General features: G+C 37.1%; 1 protein-coding gene across 2 annotated transcripts in view; it reads right to left on the minus strand.

Annotated features, from left to right (window-relative positions):
- Positions 1-18,097, minus strand: part of LOC128987789 (ankyrin-3-like) — a 121,492-nt gene that overhangs the window by 30,420 nt on the left and 72,975 nt on the right. The window contains exons 5-17 of one of the 2 annotated variants that reach the window (XM_054408816.1): positions 17,781-17,936; positions 16,904-17,032; positions 15,913-16,110; positions 15,053-15,349; positions 14,184-14,528; positions 11,702-11,851; positions 10,939-11,079; positions 10,150-10,305; positions 9,507-9,605; positions 9,156-9,353; positions 8,028-8,211; positions 6,075-6,176; positions 2,664-2,798 (exon numbers count right to left, since the gene is read on the minus strand). In XM_054408816.1, coding sequence (XP_054264791.1) covers positions 2,664-2,798; positions 6,075-6,176; positions 8,028-8,211; positions 9,156-9,353; positions 9,507-9,605; positions 10,150-10,305; positions 10,939-11,079; positions 11,702-11,851; positions 14,184-14,528; positions 15,053-15,349; positions 15,913-16,110; positions 16,904-17,032; positions 17,781-17,936 — 2,290 coding nt within the window. Of the gene's footprint in view, positions 1-2,663; positions 2,799-6,074; positions 6,177-8,027; positions 8,212-8,420; positions 8,580-9,155; positions 9,354-9,506; positions 9,606-10,149; positions 10,306-10,938; positions 11,080-11,701; positions 11,852-12,761; positions 12,798-14,183; positions 14,529-15,052; positions 15,350-15,912; positions 16,111-16,903; positions 17,033-17,780; positions 17,937-18,097 lie in introns of those variants that run through there. The other variant, XM_054408815.1, reaches the window with a different exon arrangement.

An 18,097-nucleotide genomic window follows, 5' to 3' on the forward strand; every position in this document is an offset into this window, starting at 1 on the left:
TTTTAGTTTTTTCTACATTTACTTGCAATCCTATTTTGTTAGCTTCTGTGATAAGTACTTCTGCCAAACTTACCAAGTTTTCAACTGTTTCTGACAAAATGACTACATCATCAGCAAATGCTAAAATGTTTAGGTCTACTCCAAGCTTAACACCCAATCCTAGTTCTTTTGTTTTCTGCAGGGCTTCTTCCAGTGCTAAGTTGAATAGTATGGGAGATATGCCATCTCCTTGTCTTACACCCGTGTTGATGGAAAACTCCTCAGATAGATCTCCTTCCACTCTCACTTTGGCTTTTGAGTCTTTCATACACATTTCTGTTAGTTTAATTAATTTGTCTGGCAAACCATGCTTTTTTAAACTTTTCCACAAGCTGATTCTGTCTATGCTGTCGTATGCTTTTTTGAAATCTATAAATATTGCGCTAACATTCTTGTTGAACTCCCAATATTTTGAAATTGCCTGCTTTAGAATAAAAATCTGCTCTATCGTGGACCTCCCTTTCATAAATCCAGTTTGTTGTTCTTCAATTAGCGTTTCTACATAGGGGTTTAGTCTTGCGACAAGGATTTTTGAAAGTATTTTATATGTATTATTTAATAAAGAAATTCCTCTGTAGTTCTTGCAGTTTTGTTTGTCCCCCTTCTTGTGTATAGGAATGATTGTTGCCGTTTTCCATTCAGTAGGTATCTTTTCTTTTTGCCATATAGTTGTGATTAGGTTGTGGATTTCATTTTCCAATATGCTTCCTCCGCTCTTGATTACTTCTGCTGTGATCCCATCTTCGCCTGGAGCTTTGTTGCATTTTAATTCTTTGATTGCCATTTTCACCTCTTCTAACGATGGTGGGTCTATATGAGGCTGTACATGATAGAATGTTGTATCTTCATCGGGAGTATTAACGACAGTATTCTCGCAGTTTAGCAGGTCATCAAAATAGTCTTTCCATATTCTTAGTGTTTTCTCCTTTTCTGTGGTAACTTTTCCTTCTTCATCCATTATGCCAAATGTTCTCGCTTTAAATCCTCCTTTGAAGAATCTTATAGTTCTATAAAAGTCTCTAGTATTATTGGCTGTTCTATCTTCTTCTGCTTTTCTGAGTTTTTCAATTAAGTAATCTCTTTTACATCTTCTAAGCGTTTGTTTGGTGATTCTGTTTGCTTCCTGATATTTTTGTCTTAGCTCTTCAAAATTCCTTACCCTTAGTTCGTCTTCTTCCCCATTTCTGGTTTGAAGCCAAAATTTTTTTAGTTTCTTCCTCTCGGTTATCATTTTCTGACACTCTTCTGTAAACCATGGATTTCTCACTTTCTTTACTCTTTTTCCACACACTTCTTTCACTACTTCTTTCACACTATCTTGAATCTTCTTCCATTTTGATTCTATTATTTCTTGTTCTTGTACCTGTTCTGCGACATCTTGTACTTTTCTTCTCTCTTCTTCTCTATCTAGAGCTTCAAATCTATTTTCTAGTTTAATTTTGAACTCTTCTTTAATTTCCTTCAGTTTTAGTTTTTCTGTTGCTAATATTTCTTTTCTTACAACTCCCCTTCTTTTAGTGTCTATTCTTTGCCTTACTTTTATAAGTACCATGTAATGGTCTGTTCCATATTCGGCTCCCCTGACACTTCTTATATTTGTAACACTGCTGATGTGTCTGCTGTCCACCAGGACATGATCGATCTGATTTTCGGTTTTTCCGTCTGGTGACATCCAGGTTGCTTTATGAATGTCCTTTCTTTGAAACATTGTGCTACAAACCTTCATGTCCACTGCGCTTGCAAACGTGACCAGTCTTAGTCCATTTTCATTTGTCTCTTCATGTAAACTATTACTTCCTGCAACTTCTTTCCAAATATCTTCTTTTCCCACTTTTGCATTTGCATCCCCAATAACTAACTTGACATCATAGTTTGGTAACTTATTGTATTCCTCTTCTAAATTTTCATAAAAGAAATCTTTCTCTTCATCATCAGAGTCTTCTGTTGGTGCATATATACTTAACAGTGAAATATTCTTGAATCTTCCTCTCAATCTAATATTGCATATTCTTTCATTCTTTGGTGTAAAGCTTATCACACTTTCAGCTATTCTTCTATTTACAGCAAAACCCACTCCTCCATAATGCCTTCCATCCTCAGTCCCACTATAGTATATTACAGTATATTTCTATAGTACACTATAGTATATTATTGTGGTAAATCAGAAATTTACCACAAAAAAAATGTATCAAAACAATAATATTGATTTATGGCCTAAGCTAAGTGTTGGCGGCCAAGAAACAACTTTAAAATACCTAAATGACGTTCACATGTTTTGACGTGTATATGCGTCGTACGTTTGTGACCTTCAGATTGAGTTGCGTTTGTTTGATATTACGCCAACACTCAGGAAGGGTTAATAATGCAGGAAGGATAAATACTTATTTTCTGTTAAGCTTTTTTAAATAATAAGACACTAAAACATCTCACGATTATCAGTAAAACTTGTAATTTGATTTGTGTAATTAGGTTTGCTGTAGAAAATAGTAGTTTCAATATTATTTCCTTTTCAATTATAGCCAAAAGCTTTGACACAACCACTTAACCACACTATTTACAACATAGGAGGAGTTTTAACCACTCGGAGATATCTGTGATGATGGAAACACTATAAAGTGACTCACCGATGGAGTCTCGTAAGTGGTCGCCTCTCTCGTCTCGGGTGACGTCGATCTTACAAGAGTCGTCTCCTAGAGACTTCATGTCATCTACAGTCATGTACCTGTACTGTTGCTGGTCACTCAACATGGGGTCTTCACCTGCACAACCACCAACAATACAACAACCCCTTCAACTAAGTATGGATAGAACCATTTAGCGTGAGTGATCATTCACATTCCGATTTAGAACCCTTCCCACCACCATAGCTTTGTAGCCATTAAATCTAATTTAATATTTTCAGAGTAGGAGGAGAGTGGTGGGGGAAATTACTGTCACTCTCACACTAACGGCCATCCTCATTGACATGATCATAAATAATTTTAAGACAATACAAAAATTAAAATGACCATTTTTACTGAGCTTTTTTACGATAGTTAACCAATCTTGAATATTAAATCTTCCATTCATGATTAATTAATAGGTTATCAAAATGTTGCTTCCTAAGATAGAAAAATAAACCCTGCAATTTTGTAAAGTGAAATTCTCAAAATTTAACTTTTGTCAAAGAACAGCTTTATGAAATAGATTTTCTAGGAATTTATTTTTATTCACACTTTGTAAATCTATGATCTAGAAATAAATATTTAAGCTTATATATTAGCTTTTATATCTAGCTTCAATTAAACAGTTTAGGTTATGAATATTTGAATATTTTCTATTATGCTTCTACTTGATTACAATTAGTGATAATAATACAAGCAAAACTTGATCATTTTTGTGGGAACCATTTGTTTTCAGCCTGATCTATTATTAGTCATGACACATCAATCAAACTTATCTTGTAAGCTGTCTGATATAACTACAATGAGATAATACTACCTTTAGATTTTGTAACTTTGTCATGTTGAATCTTCTTGTTCTTTTTACTTTTACGTTTTTTACCGCACAACATGACAGACCTACAATTCAGAAAACTCACGGAACTAACACTGACTGTCTGCCTTATCACTAACTGAGTTAAAGTTTTATGGATCTTGGCAAATCTCCTTCACACTGATAAAGAGTTCACCTCTTATCAAGAGATGACTCAAACGTCACTTGAGCTGATTGGACACAAACTGTCAATCGTCAATCGATGAAATAACCTTGAGTTTTTATAGTTAAATTTACTACCACATCTACTTCAGATTAAACTTTTACAACATAGATTGAATAATATATGTCATGAGATAAAATGATTGTTGTGGATTACATCATTGAGTGTGTATTGATAATTAAATATTAAACATTATGATTGCAAGTGTGTTAATTAAATTCCTTGCAAACCATAAAATTATGTTCTTAAGCTTATATGTCAAAGTGATGTTTATGTTAGGCTCTTTAAACTGCCTATTAGATTTTGAGGACGTTACCAAAAACATTTAAATTTAAAGGTAATTGTATCAATTCTATATTAAAATAATGTCAATTCGTGCAAAATGTTGGCTAATCTAATATTAGTACTTAGTTAACAAAATACAAAGCTAGCACGGTATATCACTCTAGTCTTGTGGCAAATAGCTTTACAACATTGCTGTGATACAAAACCAAACAAAAGGTTTAGTCTTAAAGCGTTTAAACAGCTCATGCATAAAAATAATGGATACGTTAAGTAAAATTAAATATTAGACTGGATGGTAAATTTCATCTAGCTCTAGAGAAATAATGAGTATAAAATAAACATTAATATCCATATTCCATACATTCAATAGTTGTATGAACTGGACTAGTGGTTGCACTACAATTATAAACATACTTTACAGCCCAGTAAACCTTGTAGTGCTTAAAATAAATATGTTAACTCATTAACTGTATTGAATGTAACTACGAGATATCAGGGCAGTATCCACAACATCAGATAAATACTGGATATTATTAATGTAAAGGAGGTAAATAAATACTTGTTGATGAGTTGTGTACGGCAATGTTAATTGATACACAACTATTTTTATTTTAAAAGTTGGGTGTGGTTTATTTGGTTGTGGAAAAAGTCTCAACAAATTAAACATTAACAAACCATGCACTGGCTATTAATTACTATATTCTAGTACAATAAATTGTCATGTTGATTGTGTTAGGCTATTCTTACATTTCTCTGTTTGGAGAGGCATATACCTTCATGGTGTACAGGTGCTAGCACAGTAGAATATTTTAAGAAAAAAGTTATATATAATACCTTAGACAGAAAGTTATTAAGTGAAGACAAGTACTAAAATTAAAATACATACCAGAATAAAGCAAAGATAAGAGTTAAGACTCCAGAAGCAGAAAAACAAACAAAGAGAAATATTGAGTGAAACAATTCAAGGAAACATCAGTAAGTAAATAATGGTACAAAGAAAATGATCTGTCCCATTTAACCTTGACTTATTTGATAACCTCCAAAAAATCAAAATCTAACTTGTACAATGTCATTGATATAACAGACTACACAAACAAACTACAGGACCTTGATACAATACTACTGATAACTGAGCAACATTCCGACATTAGTGGAGCAGGTGAAGTGACATTGACTGAGCAAGACAGACATGGGACCAACCTTGTGGATTTATGTAAAAGATTATACATAATACAACGTAAGCCTAGATAAGCATCATGGTAAGTCTATTATAATACTACTAGCGGAATAAAGCTCTTTTGTCTACCAGTTTATTCGAGGCAAGGATATTTTTCAATAAAAATTATAGCTAAGCTTTAGGTGAACAAAGCATGGCAAAGCAAGGTATCCGCAGCCAGTTTGTGAGAGGCTGTTTAGCACTACATGAACTAAAATTAAGCTTAGTGCTTCAGTGCCAACATATCGAATTCTGAAACTAAAGCATTTTTTCTAAAACCGAGATTAAATTAGTGTTTTGGGCATTGTTCACAGTCATCTTATTAGCAGCATTTATTAAAATTACATTTCTAAAGCTTAGATAAAGCAACTTTATACTGCAATAAAATCTTTCATTGAATAAGAAAACTCTCTGAAATACGCTTATGCTCAAACAATGTTTGTGAAATGTTAAATAGCAGTTAGTATTGAGATATTTAATAAAACAAAATTCTATAATCAGTCAAAATCAATGTTTATAATGTAGTCATTGCAACAATACTAAACAATTTCTTTATCAATGTTTAAAATAAATTTTAAGTGTGCTTCAAACTTATAATTAAACCTTATAGAAAACAACAAGGCTGAGATTAATCCAGACATAACTAGTAATGACTGTGATTAAAACAAACTTTACTCTTGATAGAAAGCTCTTGAAAAGGCATAACTCAAAGCACCTGTACAACCGGAAAAATAAATTGAAATGGGATTTTTCTATGCTAAATTTGACTGTGAACAATCCTATGAGTTCTCTGAAAAGCTGTGCGTAAGTGTGAGTGTAATATGAAGGGAGACTTACGAGTGTAGAGCATCTGGCCCTGGTAGTATGGCAGGTAGACATGTTGAGCATGGGTGGGCTTCCCATAGACATTCATCGCCATAGCCAACATTTCATCCCCACCTAGCAACATGCTCAGTTAGCCCCTCTACACCCCGCCGCGACCCACAACCCTCACCAATACATAGAGCAAGAAGAACAATGAGATGAAAGTTGAGAGAGAAATAAGAAAAGAAACAGCAGATAACAAAACAAGATATGAAGATGAACCAAATTGAAAGGAAACACTTGAGAAGAACAAGTTAAGAAGAAAAACGAACACAAAAAGGTATTATCATGACATAAAATGAAATAAGAACAATAAGAGTGGTAAAAACTAAGTGATATTGAATATAGTTAAATGTGCATGTTGTAAAAACTAATCAACATAAAATGAAAATACTAGGGATGGACGGGATTGAATTTTTAGTTCGGGACGGGACGGGACGGGATTTTTATTTCCTTCCCAATTTTTGGGACGGGACGGGACGGGATTTTTTTCTGTGCATAAAAAGAAAGTACTGTATTGCAGTTACCAAAAAAAGACATACGAAATCAATTTTTACCATTTGTGGCACTGATCTATAAAAACCAAAAAATGGGTAACAATTTACAGGTACCTATAGTAACTTGTGACTCGCGGGTCACGGGGTGATCGTCTGTATGACTCACGGTCACGGCGAGATCGTCGTCATGACTCGCGATCACGGCGCGATCGTCGGTATGACTCGCGGTCACGACGCGATCGTCGTCATGACTCGCGGTCACGGCGCGATCGTCGGTAGGACTCCGCGGTCACGGCGCGATCGTCGGTATGACTCCGCGGTCACGGGGTTATCGTCGGTATGACTCGCGGTCACGGCATGATCGTCGGTATGACTCGCGAACACGGCTCGATCGTCAGCATGACTCCGCGGTCACGGCGCTTTCGTCGCCATGACTCGCGGTCACGGCGCGATCGTCGGTATGACTCGCGGTCACAGCGCTATCGTCGGTATGACTCGCGGTCACGGCGCGAACGTCGGTACGACTCCGCGGTCACGGGGTTATCGTCGGTATGACTCGCGGTCACGGCGCGATCGTCGGTATGACTCGCGATCACGGCTCGATCGTCAGTATGACTCCGCGGTCACGGCGCGATCGTCGTCATGACTCGCGGTCACGGCATGATCGTCGGTATGACTTGCGGTCACGGCGCGATCGTCGGTATGACTCGCGATCACGGCTCGATCGTCAGCATGACTCCGCGGTCACGGCGTGATCTCATGACTCGCGGTCACGGCGCGATCGTCGGTATGACTCGCGGTCACGGCGCGATCGTCGGTAGGACTCCGCGGTCACGGCGCGATCGTCGGTATGACTTCGTCTCCTGCGTTCGCGGACCTATCGCTCGCAATAACGGCGTTATCGGCACTCGCGAAGCAAAAAATCGCCGACGATCGGACCAAATCCCGTCCCGAAAAATTCCCGAGTCAAATGTAATCCCGTCCCGATAATCGGGAATATTTTTTTCCCGAAAAATTCCCGAAATTTCGGGACCCGTCCATCCCTAGAAAATACCCATACTTTTGTTACTGAAATAAGACACAAACAATTTTACAATTAAGCTGCAGTCATTTTGCATTATCATTAATGTTATGGAAAAATGAATATAAGTTACGTAATATTGTAAACAAATTACTATCATATTTTCCAAAACAGCAAACTAATTTTAAATCCCAAAACATACAATCAATATTGTAAGTAGTAAAACCGGAAATCAGAGGTTAAACATACAACAAGTAAAAATATATTTCATGATCACCAAATTCTCTTTAAGCGTAAAACCTTCAAAATTCTAATGTAATGATTAACACTTTTTTATAGATAAGATGATAAGATAGATAATGAAACCCCAAAACAACATTCAGATACAACACATCACAATCAACGCACCTCCATCATCCTCAGAGTCAGACATGAATGTCTCCTGCATTGCCTCTGGAGCCACCACTCTGTACTTCTCCTCCACAGTGACTGTAGTAGTGGTGGTTATGGTGGTCTCTGTCACCACCTTGAGTGTCTCCACCACACTGATGTAGCCTAGTTTGTGAGCAATGGAGAGAGCTGTCTGTCCGTTCTACAACATCAAACACAACCACATGAATGTCTCCTGCATTGCCTCTGGAGCCACCACTCTGTACTTCTCCTCCACAGTGACTGTAGTAGTGGTGGTTATGGTGGTCTCTGTCACCACCTTGAGTGTCTCCACCACACTGATGTAGCCTAGTTTGTGAGCAATGGAGAGAGCTGTCTGTCCGTTCTACAACATCAAATACAACCACATGAATGTCTCCTGCATTGCCTCTGGAGCCACCACTCTGTACTTCTCCTCCACAGTGACTGTAGTAGTGGTGGTTATGGTGGTCTCTGTCACCACCTTGAGTGTCTCCACCACACTGATGTCTAGCCCAGCTTGTGAGCAATGGAGAGAGCTGTCTGTCCGTTTTACAACATCAAATACAACCACATGAATGTCTCCTGCATTGCCTCTGGAGCCACCACTCTGTACTTCTCCTCGACAGTGAAAGTAGTGGTGGTTATGGAGGTCTCTGTCACCAACTTGAGTGTCTCCACCACACTGATGTAGCCCAGTTTGTTGTCTATAGAGAGAGCCGTCTAGAAAAATATTAAATATTTTCCACTTCTTATTGTTACTTTTGAAAAACATGACATTACAAACATCCATGGTGTGAAAATAAATGGATATCATTTACAATAATGTACGTATTTCAATAGTAGGGTCACAACAGAACCAAAATTAATTGACCAAATTTGGAACAACCAAATGTCTTACATTAGTATTTCAAATATGTAGCATATCTCTGTATTCCTCTCCCATCATGTTTGAATGTAACAAAAAACTTGTAATATGGTGGGTGTAACATATTGGTTACCAAACATGGTAACTCAGTGGCAATGCCTTGGGCTGACACGCCAGACACTGCTTGATTGAGACCGGTGGTCACCACTTGTTAAGGTAGTGGGTGGTATAGGTTTAACATTAAAGTATGGTGTACTGACGTTGGTAACAGCGTCGGGGTTGGCCCGGTGTTTCAACAGCAGCGTGATGATGAGGGAGTGGCCCTGCTGCGCCGCCTGGTGTAGTGGTGTGTAACCCAGGCTAGTGCCGGCGTCTACACTGGCGCCATTCTCCAACAGGAACCTCACCATGTTCACTTGGCCAAAGTGACTGGCTACGTGTAGAGGGGTGTAGCCCGCCTGTAATACAGTGTCAAACTTGTAACCTTTCCTTCTACTGTGGTAACAAACATTCAAATTCATTGGTTTATATTTTTTTTACTAAGCTTTTCACTTACAATTTGTTTTCTTACCTTCATATGCTATATTATCAAAACATAGGGATAAGCTTACCTTTGTGGTAGAATTGACGTTTGCACCATTTTTGACTAGAATTGCTGCAACATTGACTTTATCTTCCTGTGCGCAAAGATGTAGTGGTGTTAGACCGTTCTGAAATCATAAAAATGAAAAGATATTGTATAATATTTGTGTATTCTTGATAGAGAAAACTTTTATAACAAGTTCATTAAACTTAGTGTTTTACGTTAACAAATTGATAAATACGCATAGCATTTAATTTTATGAAGTGTGTATGAAAGCACTGAAGAACCCCCAACATAAATAACAATTACATTTGACTGCTCCTCCTATATTTGCTTGTGAAGCTATATGTAATCAACTTTGAGTTTATTTATTTCACTCAGTAAGCTTTCAGACTTATTTCATGTAAGAAATTGTATTTAACCGTTATAGTGTTACAAAAATGAACACATGGCTTTTGCTTGTGTGTAAAAAAAATATAGATTGAATATTTCAAACATAAAATTTTCAATTACTCATAGGTTTACTCTCAGGTTGACTGGTTATTGTTTTTCTATTTGGTTACACTCAAACAAAAGTAGAATAGGTAAAAGCCTAACATTTGTATCTTGTGTCTAGTTTAAAAATACATTACAATGTACCGTAGATGTTTTGTTTTCCAATGGTGGTGTACCTTGGCCTGATGGTCTACATTGGCTTGGAAGTCAATGAGGAGGCTGGACATGTCAGTGTGTCCCTCCTGTGCTGCCAGGTGTAGTGGGGTGAAGCCAGCCTTGGACTCTGCATTGGCCTTGGCTCCATACTCCAGCAGGGTTGTGGCTATGTCCATCTGAGACAAGCATTAGATCAACATCAGGTCTATCGGATTTTATAAACACACCAGAGCAATGTGCAAAGAAAAAATTTGGATTGAGAGGATTTAAAAAAAAACTAGTTGTTTTATCCACAAGATCAGTTGTGCAGAGGTAACTTACTTCTTAAGGCAAACCTGAACTTTGTTTAAATTAGGGATGGACGGGATTGAATTTTTAGTTTGGGACGGGACGGGACGGGATTTTTTTCTGTGCATAAAAAGAAAGTCTTGAGTATTGCAGTTACCAAAAAGACAAACAAAATCAATTTTTACCGTTTGTAGCACTGAACTAAAAAATGGGTATCAATTTACAGGTACCTATAAAAACTTGTGACTCGGGGTCACGGCGCTATCGTCAAAATGACTTCGTCTACTACGTTTGCGGACCTATCATGAACATCTCTCGCAATAGGGGGTCATCGTCACTCACAAAGCGGCAAAATCGCCGACGATTGGACCAAATCCCGTCCCGAAAAATTCCCGAATCAAATGTAATCCCGTCCCGATAATCGGGAATATTTTCATCCCAAAAAATTCTCGAAATTTCGGGACCCGTCCATCCCTAGTTTAAATTACAATAACATATTTATAGATTCACGGAGGACTAACCTGATTCTTGCGAGCAGCGATGTGCAGAGGTGTGTGTCCGTTCTTGGCAGTGGCATGAGGCGAGGCTCCTTTGTCCAGCAACAGCAATGCTACATTCTGGTGGTCATAGTGAGAAGCTACATGCAGCGGAGTCACTCCGTTCTGTCAAATAAAATGTCAAGGTTAGTGAACAATTACTGTAGTAAAACTAAGAAATAGGAATAGAACTGTCCACGATAGGAAATTGTAATGGAGTGAAAAACATCTTGAGATAAATTCCAATAGTGATTCCTTTAACAAAAATCATAAACTCGCACATTAAATAAACTTCATTTAAAGAATTTTAAACACAATTATTTTCTTATTCGATTCCCAACTTGTATTTAAAAAAATTATTAGTCTTGGCTATTGAATGTGATAGGACTGTTTAAGAAAGCGGGGACTATTTAAATCATCAAATTAATAGGATGATATTAGATTATTGATCCCTTTGTAGTGATAAGTTAGGATTGAACCTAAAGCTTTTGAATGTTGCTTTTGTTGTAGAAAAAGTTAAAACATAGGGAGTTCAAGGGTAGGTTAACATTTAAACAGAAATAACTCATGGGATCTGAGCTGGGGACGTTTGCCTCCACAGTTGTGTGACACAGCTGTGGGATATGTGTCGAGTCATTAAAGATATGCCTGGGATTATTTGCAGGATTTTTGTAGGCACATATCCCGGAATTGTTGCCTGCGATGTGTTTCAATTTAAATATACTTTTAGTGTAATGTTTCAGTCTACCTTCCCCTGAGCATCTACAGGAGCGTCTCTCTGCAGCAGCTGCCTGGCCACCTTCATGTTGCCATACTTGGCCGCCAGGTGGAGGGGGGTGAACCCTTTCTTTGTTGTAGCCGACAGTGAAGCACCATTCTCCAGCAACACGGATGCTACCTGCAATAAAAATCTTCTAAATCAACCATCCTTGTAGAATCTGTGATAGTACTTGTATCTTTCAATCTGCAATATTTCCGATGTTTTTAAATTAGGTTTCTATGCCGGTAGTATTTTGTTTTTGTGAATCACAAACACTTTTTAAGGGAATGCCGTTAAAACCCTCACATCTTTCTAGATATGCCAGTGATTGGACCCGCTCTTAACGGAAAGCTAACCACTAGGCAAGCAACACACTCTATTCAGATTTTATGAGCCTGTGATACGTATGGGTACGTTATGTTTTGAAAACAAAAGTACTTTAACGTATTTACTTTTATTTCTTCTGGTACAAACAGTTTATATTATTTTCATCTACGTAAATAACAAGTACTATTGTTCAACCCTTCAAAACTTACAAAGCATTTTTGTTAACCATTGCATTAACTTTTTGCAGATTTTTAGTATAAGTAAAATTATGATTTTATTTTATTTAAAACAACAGAAATACATGTGTCTTTTTCTTGGAAGTTAGTGTTGAATCAATTATAAATATATATAGTTTGAAGTCAAGTGAAAAAGATTAAATTAGTTGGCTGGCCTAGAATTTAAAAAGCATATTACAGCAGCAAATCAAAAGAGTAGGAGAATAGAAGAGGAAAATACATTTGGATATTACGACAAGATAATAAAGTAGATTTAAATGAATCATTCCTGACAAAAGACACAACAAAATCAGTAAAATATATTTCAAAACTTAAGTGTTACTGCTGCATAGAGGAAAGGAATGAACGAAACATTGGATAACATGACAAAACTAAATGTAGGTAACAATACACATTATAATATAGAGAGAGTGACCAATTGAGTTAAAAATGAATTAAGTTCAAACTAATAAACAATGATCTCAGGCAGTCCATTAGCAACTGACCTGTTTCTTTGAAGTTACTGTTCCATAAACAGCTGACTGTTTGGCAGAATGTAAACTAGTCAGTACATACAACTATTGCCTAAACAATCTTGCACAGACAGATACATTTGCTATTCAACTCTACTGATGTATGCATTCCAGTTTTAACCAAATAAAATTATTTTTGTCCACCTCCAACGAGCAAATAAGTTACCACTTCTAATAACTTACACAGAGAATTTTTAATGATTAAAAAGCTGTGTATAAAATATGTAGCTGTAAAAGCTATGAAACGTTAAAACAAAGTTTCATGATGTTTAAGTAGAAAATACATATTTTAAAAATCTAGAGGAGGGGATGGTTGGGAAAAGTCCTCCTTATTCGTCACCAAGGGGTACAAAAAGTGTTTTTTAAGATTTATTTTTTAAACCATTCAAATTTTGTATTAAATAATATTGTGATTGCAGAAAGTGTCAACATAGATTGACAAAAATACGATCATGACTTCTTAGTCGCTGGAAATGATCACAATATGCTGCCGAAATCACAAGTGATGATCATGATAAATCCTGATTTTACATGCCTATGTTTTTCTCGCCATTCTGATTCCGGTAAGCTTAACCCATTGGATACTTTGAGACTTGGTTTTGAGCTCAATAGCATAGCCTTTAGAATCCAATAAAAAATGGCTAATTTGTAGTGTTTCAGTAAAAAAAATCATTAAATTTGGCGTTTTTACTTAAATAGATAAAAGTTGTATGTATATTAATCTAAATTAAATTCCCTATTGTAATAAACGTATTTCAAGAAGAAAAAAAAAATAATAATTATAAAAATATCTTTTAAAAAGAAAATAATAAAATTAATATATTTTTAAAAGCAATGTCAAAAAATGTCGTATGAGTCATTTTTTTTAACTATTTCTTGCTTTTATTACCTTACTTTATTCAAATCCCTACATAAAAATTTGTAATTTATAATTATATCCACAATTGTCTATGTTTTACAGCTAAAACACTGTCTAACCTCTGATCACCACTGTCGTTGTCTGATAGACCTAAGCCGCCCAATTCGACGTTACTTTCACTGTCATTTTTGCACAACAGTCTGTCAATCTCACTCGATAACATGCGATAAATAGTAAATATCATGAAATGTATACTTTTTTTAAACATTAGTGCACCTGTATAAATTTATCTCATTGCCTCACCCTATATTTTACAACCATTCGTTACGAGTAGATAACTTTGTTAGTTAATAGCCTGATAACAAATGGCATTTGGGTGCAGAATCGGTCTCCCTATCCTATTCAAAGGCGAGCAATATAACCAATGGCTACCCAAACAATTATAATCAACTCCTGAATAGATGTTAACATGTTGTAATATATTTTTGACTTGTTAAGAAAATACCCTACTGGATATAAGCTCTGGAGTGTGTTACCTCATCCTGGCCCTCCTTGGCCGCTATGTGCAGGGGTGTGTAGAGGTCCTTGGTGGTGGCGTCTACTGAAGCTCCATGTTGAAGCAGCAGCAGCACAATGTCGCTGTTGCCGAGCCTTGACGCTACGTGGAGAGGTGTTTGGTCCTCCCTGGCCCGAGCGTCCACACTCGCGTTGTTACGCAGTAGTATGCGCACAATGTCCGCCTGACTGGCACGTGCCGCCAAGTGAAGGGGTGTCTCTCCTCGCACAGTCGCCACATCTGGACTTGCGTCGTGTTGCAGCAGGTAGATGGCAATGTTCATGCAGCCCATGAAACTGGCAACGTGGAGTGGAGTCAAGCCGCTCTGTAAAATTATTAATGAATTACCTACTTTTATTTATACTTAAACATAGTTTGACGTTTCATCAGTTTATAGATATGTCATTTGAAGCACTCGTATATTTATATCACAACTTAATACAAAAGTCTAACCATAAATATTGAAGAAAGGATTAATGTTAAGATCTGCATTTTTTTTGTTTCATCTGCATGAATGAAACATTACAACAAAGCTGTTTTATTAGAGAGTATATTTTAATTTCCTGTTGAGTTGAAATTGAATTGGAGCTAATTTAAAATCCACCCAAAGTGTAGGATGTTTATGTAGGAGGGTTTTTTATGCACTCATGTTAAAAATTACAGGTGTGTTGGAGGTATAAACTGATAATAAGTTTATATATTCAAATATTTTAATCAACCTTTAAACTTAAATTTGTATTTTGACAAACTTGTATTTATAGACCTACACATAATGGGGTACATAGCTATGCTTATTTATTTACTTACTTTATTAAAAACATCAAAATTACAACCTTAAGTAATAGATACCTCAGTAGTGGCTTCAATGGAAGCTCCATATTTGAGTAACAGTTCAACTACTTTTATGCGATTCTTCTTGCAAGCAATGTGGAGTGGAGTGAAGCCGTTGAGTGCTCTAGCATTAGGGTCCGCCTTGCGGTCAAGCAGTAGCTTAGCGACCCTGGCATGGCCGCAGTGCGCTGCTACGTGGAGAGCTGTCAGGTAGTCTACTGTCACCTCGTCCACCGGGGCGCCATGGTACAGCAAGATACGAGCTGCATCCACGTGGTCACCTTGCGAGGCCATGTGCAGGGGCGACAACCCATTCTGTGACACACGGCAACTAGTCTTTAGTCATTATGGAGTAACAGATTTAACAATTAAGTACATTGATATTCTTAATGTTTTGTACTTTGGCCTCTAACTGGTGGTCTATTAATGTTGTTTTAGGTTATGTTTTAAGCAGGACAAAACTTTGTTGTGAGACAGCTTGAATCATTAACTGTTGATAAGAATAAATAATTATAATCAAACATTTAGCAAAGGTCTTGAATAAACATATTCCACTAAGACATGTTTGGTAATCACTAAGTGTAATGTAATGTCTTACAATTTCAGAATACAAAAATGCATTGGTTTACAAATTACAACCATAGTTAGATGATACAATGTGAGATTAATAAGCAAGTATTTTTTAACTACTGGTCGTAAATTAATGTTCGAGAGCAAGCTTGTCTCCTTCCTAATCGCTAAAATAGTGAAGAGCGCAGGACTTTGGTCCTCGAGGTCCGGGGTTTTATATTCTGCCAATCACCAATGGATTTAGGGCCTTGCCCACTAGAATGTGGAGGTAAGACATAAATAACAACCAAAAATAGTTCTGATGTTACCTTGGTTTTGGAGCAGAGGGGAGCCTTGTTCTCCACCAGCAGGTCCACCACCTGGTCGTGTCCAGAACGTGCAGCACAGTGTAGGGGTGTGAGGCCGTCCCTAGTCTTGCTCTCAATCGCTGCTCCCTTCTCTAACAGGAACTGAACCATCGGCTGTTTGCCCCACTTGGACGCAACATGTAGTGGAGTGATGTTGTGCTGTAAACATCAGGGTTGAGTCAAGTATGCATTTTATATAGTGTGATGATGTTAAAGGAAGGAGCCTCACTTTGTGGCATGAGTATTGTAGCATAAAATAGCTAGATTATTTTATTTGTCTTTTACCAATAGGTGTGACTAGAGCCACATACCAGGAAATCTGAGGGTAACAGGTGAGTGTGGGGTCCAAGGACAACCTGAAGGTAAATGTGTACATCTCTTTGTAGAGATGTTAGTTTTCTTTCAGATTTCTCCCATTTCCCTCTATTGCTAGGGAGAGTTTAAAACCTCAAACTCCCCCCCCCCCTGTTTACGCGTGCTGTTTTATCTAATTTACTGTGATTATGTCATTCTAACCATACGTCACCTGAGTAAGGGGAGAAAGTAAACGGCTCCTTTTGCCGTATTGCCATAAAGTGTGTTGAATATTAACTTATCTGAAAGACATTTTGTGAACCCAATAAAATTTTAAAATTCAAGTAACTTATTCCTTATTAGATGGATTATGTTTTTTATTAATGGATTTTTATTAGATGGATTATTTCAATTACTGGTCACGTTACTTTAATTTTAAGATTGAATGCAAAGTTCTATTAAAACAGTTTTGTTTGAGGAATAATATACCTGCTGTCTTACACCTCAAACTTCAAGCATATTGTAATCTTGTTTGGAACTCTAATGAACTTTTAAACAATAGAAACTTAATCTCATTAGTGGTTTCAGGCACATTCACATTATCAAACAGGTTCCCAAAGAGTGTATTATAGTTTTATCCAATGTGGGATAACTTTACCTTTGCTGCATAGTTGATGTTGGCTCCCTTCTGATGAAGAAGGCTGGCTATGTTGACGTTGCCATAATGAGCAGCAATGTGAAGAGGCGTAAACCCACTCTTAGATGTTACATCAGGATTGTGCTCATTCTGCAATCAGTTCCTATTAATGAAACTCCAGGAGGATAGTGACTTGGTTAGGACCATACATGCTACTAATAGTACTAATCAATATTTGACAATGCTTTGAAATGCACCTATTTTTCACTAAAGAGCTTATGACAATGAATAAATAACCTAAAAGAAGCACAATGTCTTTGATAAAAATTCAGCCTGGGAGTATTTGAATTTCAGATAGTTTCCGTGGCGGCCGCTGGGTAGACTATCGCGAGCGTGCTTCAAAGTCAGCTGATTGAGTGAGAGAGAGTTAGACAAAGTATTGATTTAAAAGAGAGAGAGAGTGTAGCAGCCGCACAAGCGATCCTAGGGGCAGCCGTACGAAGCTCATTTCGGCGGCAAAACTCCAGTCTGACTATTCTCCATAAGCATTTTGCTTCTTATTGGGTTAGTATTCATGCTTATGATGAGCTTTCATATGATAAAAAAATATTTATTTATTTTACCTTACAGAATATTCTACATGTTTGTACCTTTCCACCAACGTAATGTTTGATGAAAGTGTTTGTTAAATTATGTTTTATTTCAGCATGTTTATGCTATTTAGATTACCAAGAAACAGATATCAATGTGTAATATATATACAAATATTTCCTGTCCAATGAAAAATTCAGACTATGTCTAAAACTCTTTATACTCTCCTCGTGATTAACTATCCTATATTTGTGGAAACAAAGTGATCATTCTGACCATTGTTCTATTGGGTAGTCACAATGCCTACCTGTAGAAGGAGAGCAGCAGCTTTGCAGTCGTCTTTCTTGGCAGCAATGTGTAGAGCAGGCAGTCGTACCTTCCCTCTGGTGTCATTCTCCAGCAGCACGGCCACCACCTTGTCATGGCCCTGCTGCATGGCCACAGCCAGCGGAGTGAAGCCATCCTGTAACATGGCCATAGCTTCCTCAACATTTCAAAATGACAGACATCTTAAACGCCCATACACTCTTTTTCTACAAGCCCTAGCAATCCATTTTTTCTCTTTTAGCGAATTTACTATATAGGGAATAAGCTATTACCAAAGGTCTCATGGTAAGACCTAGA

Source organism: Macrosteles quadrilineatus, unplaced genomic scaffold (genome assembly GCF_028750875.1).
Source record: "Macrosteles quadrilineatus isolate MER2022 unplaced genomic scaffold, UCM_ALF_1.0 Scaffold_2__2_contigs__length_208266976, whole genome shotgun sequence".
Lineage (NCBI taxonomy): Eukaryota > Metazoa > Arthropoda > Insecta > Hemiptera > Cicadellidae > Macrosteles > Macrosteles quadrilineatus.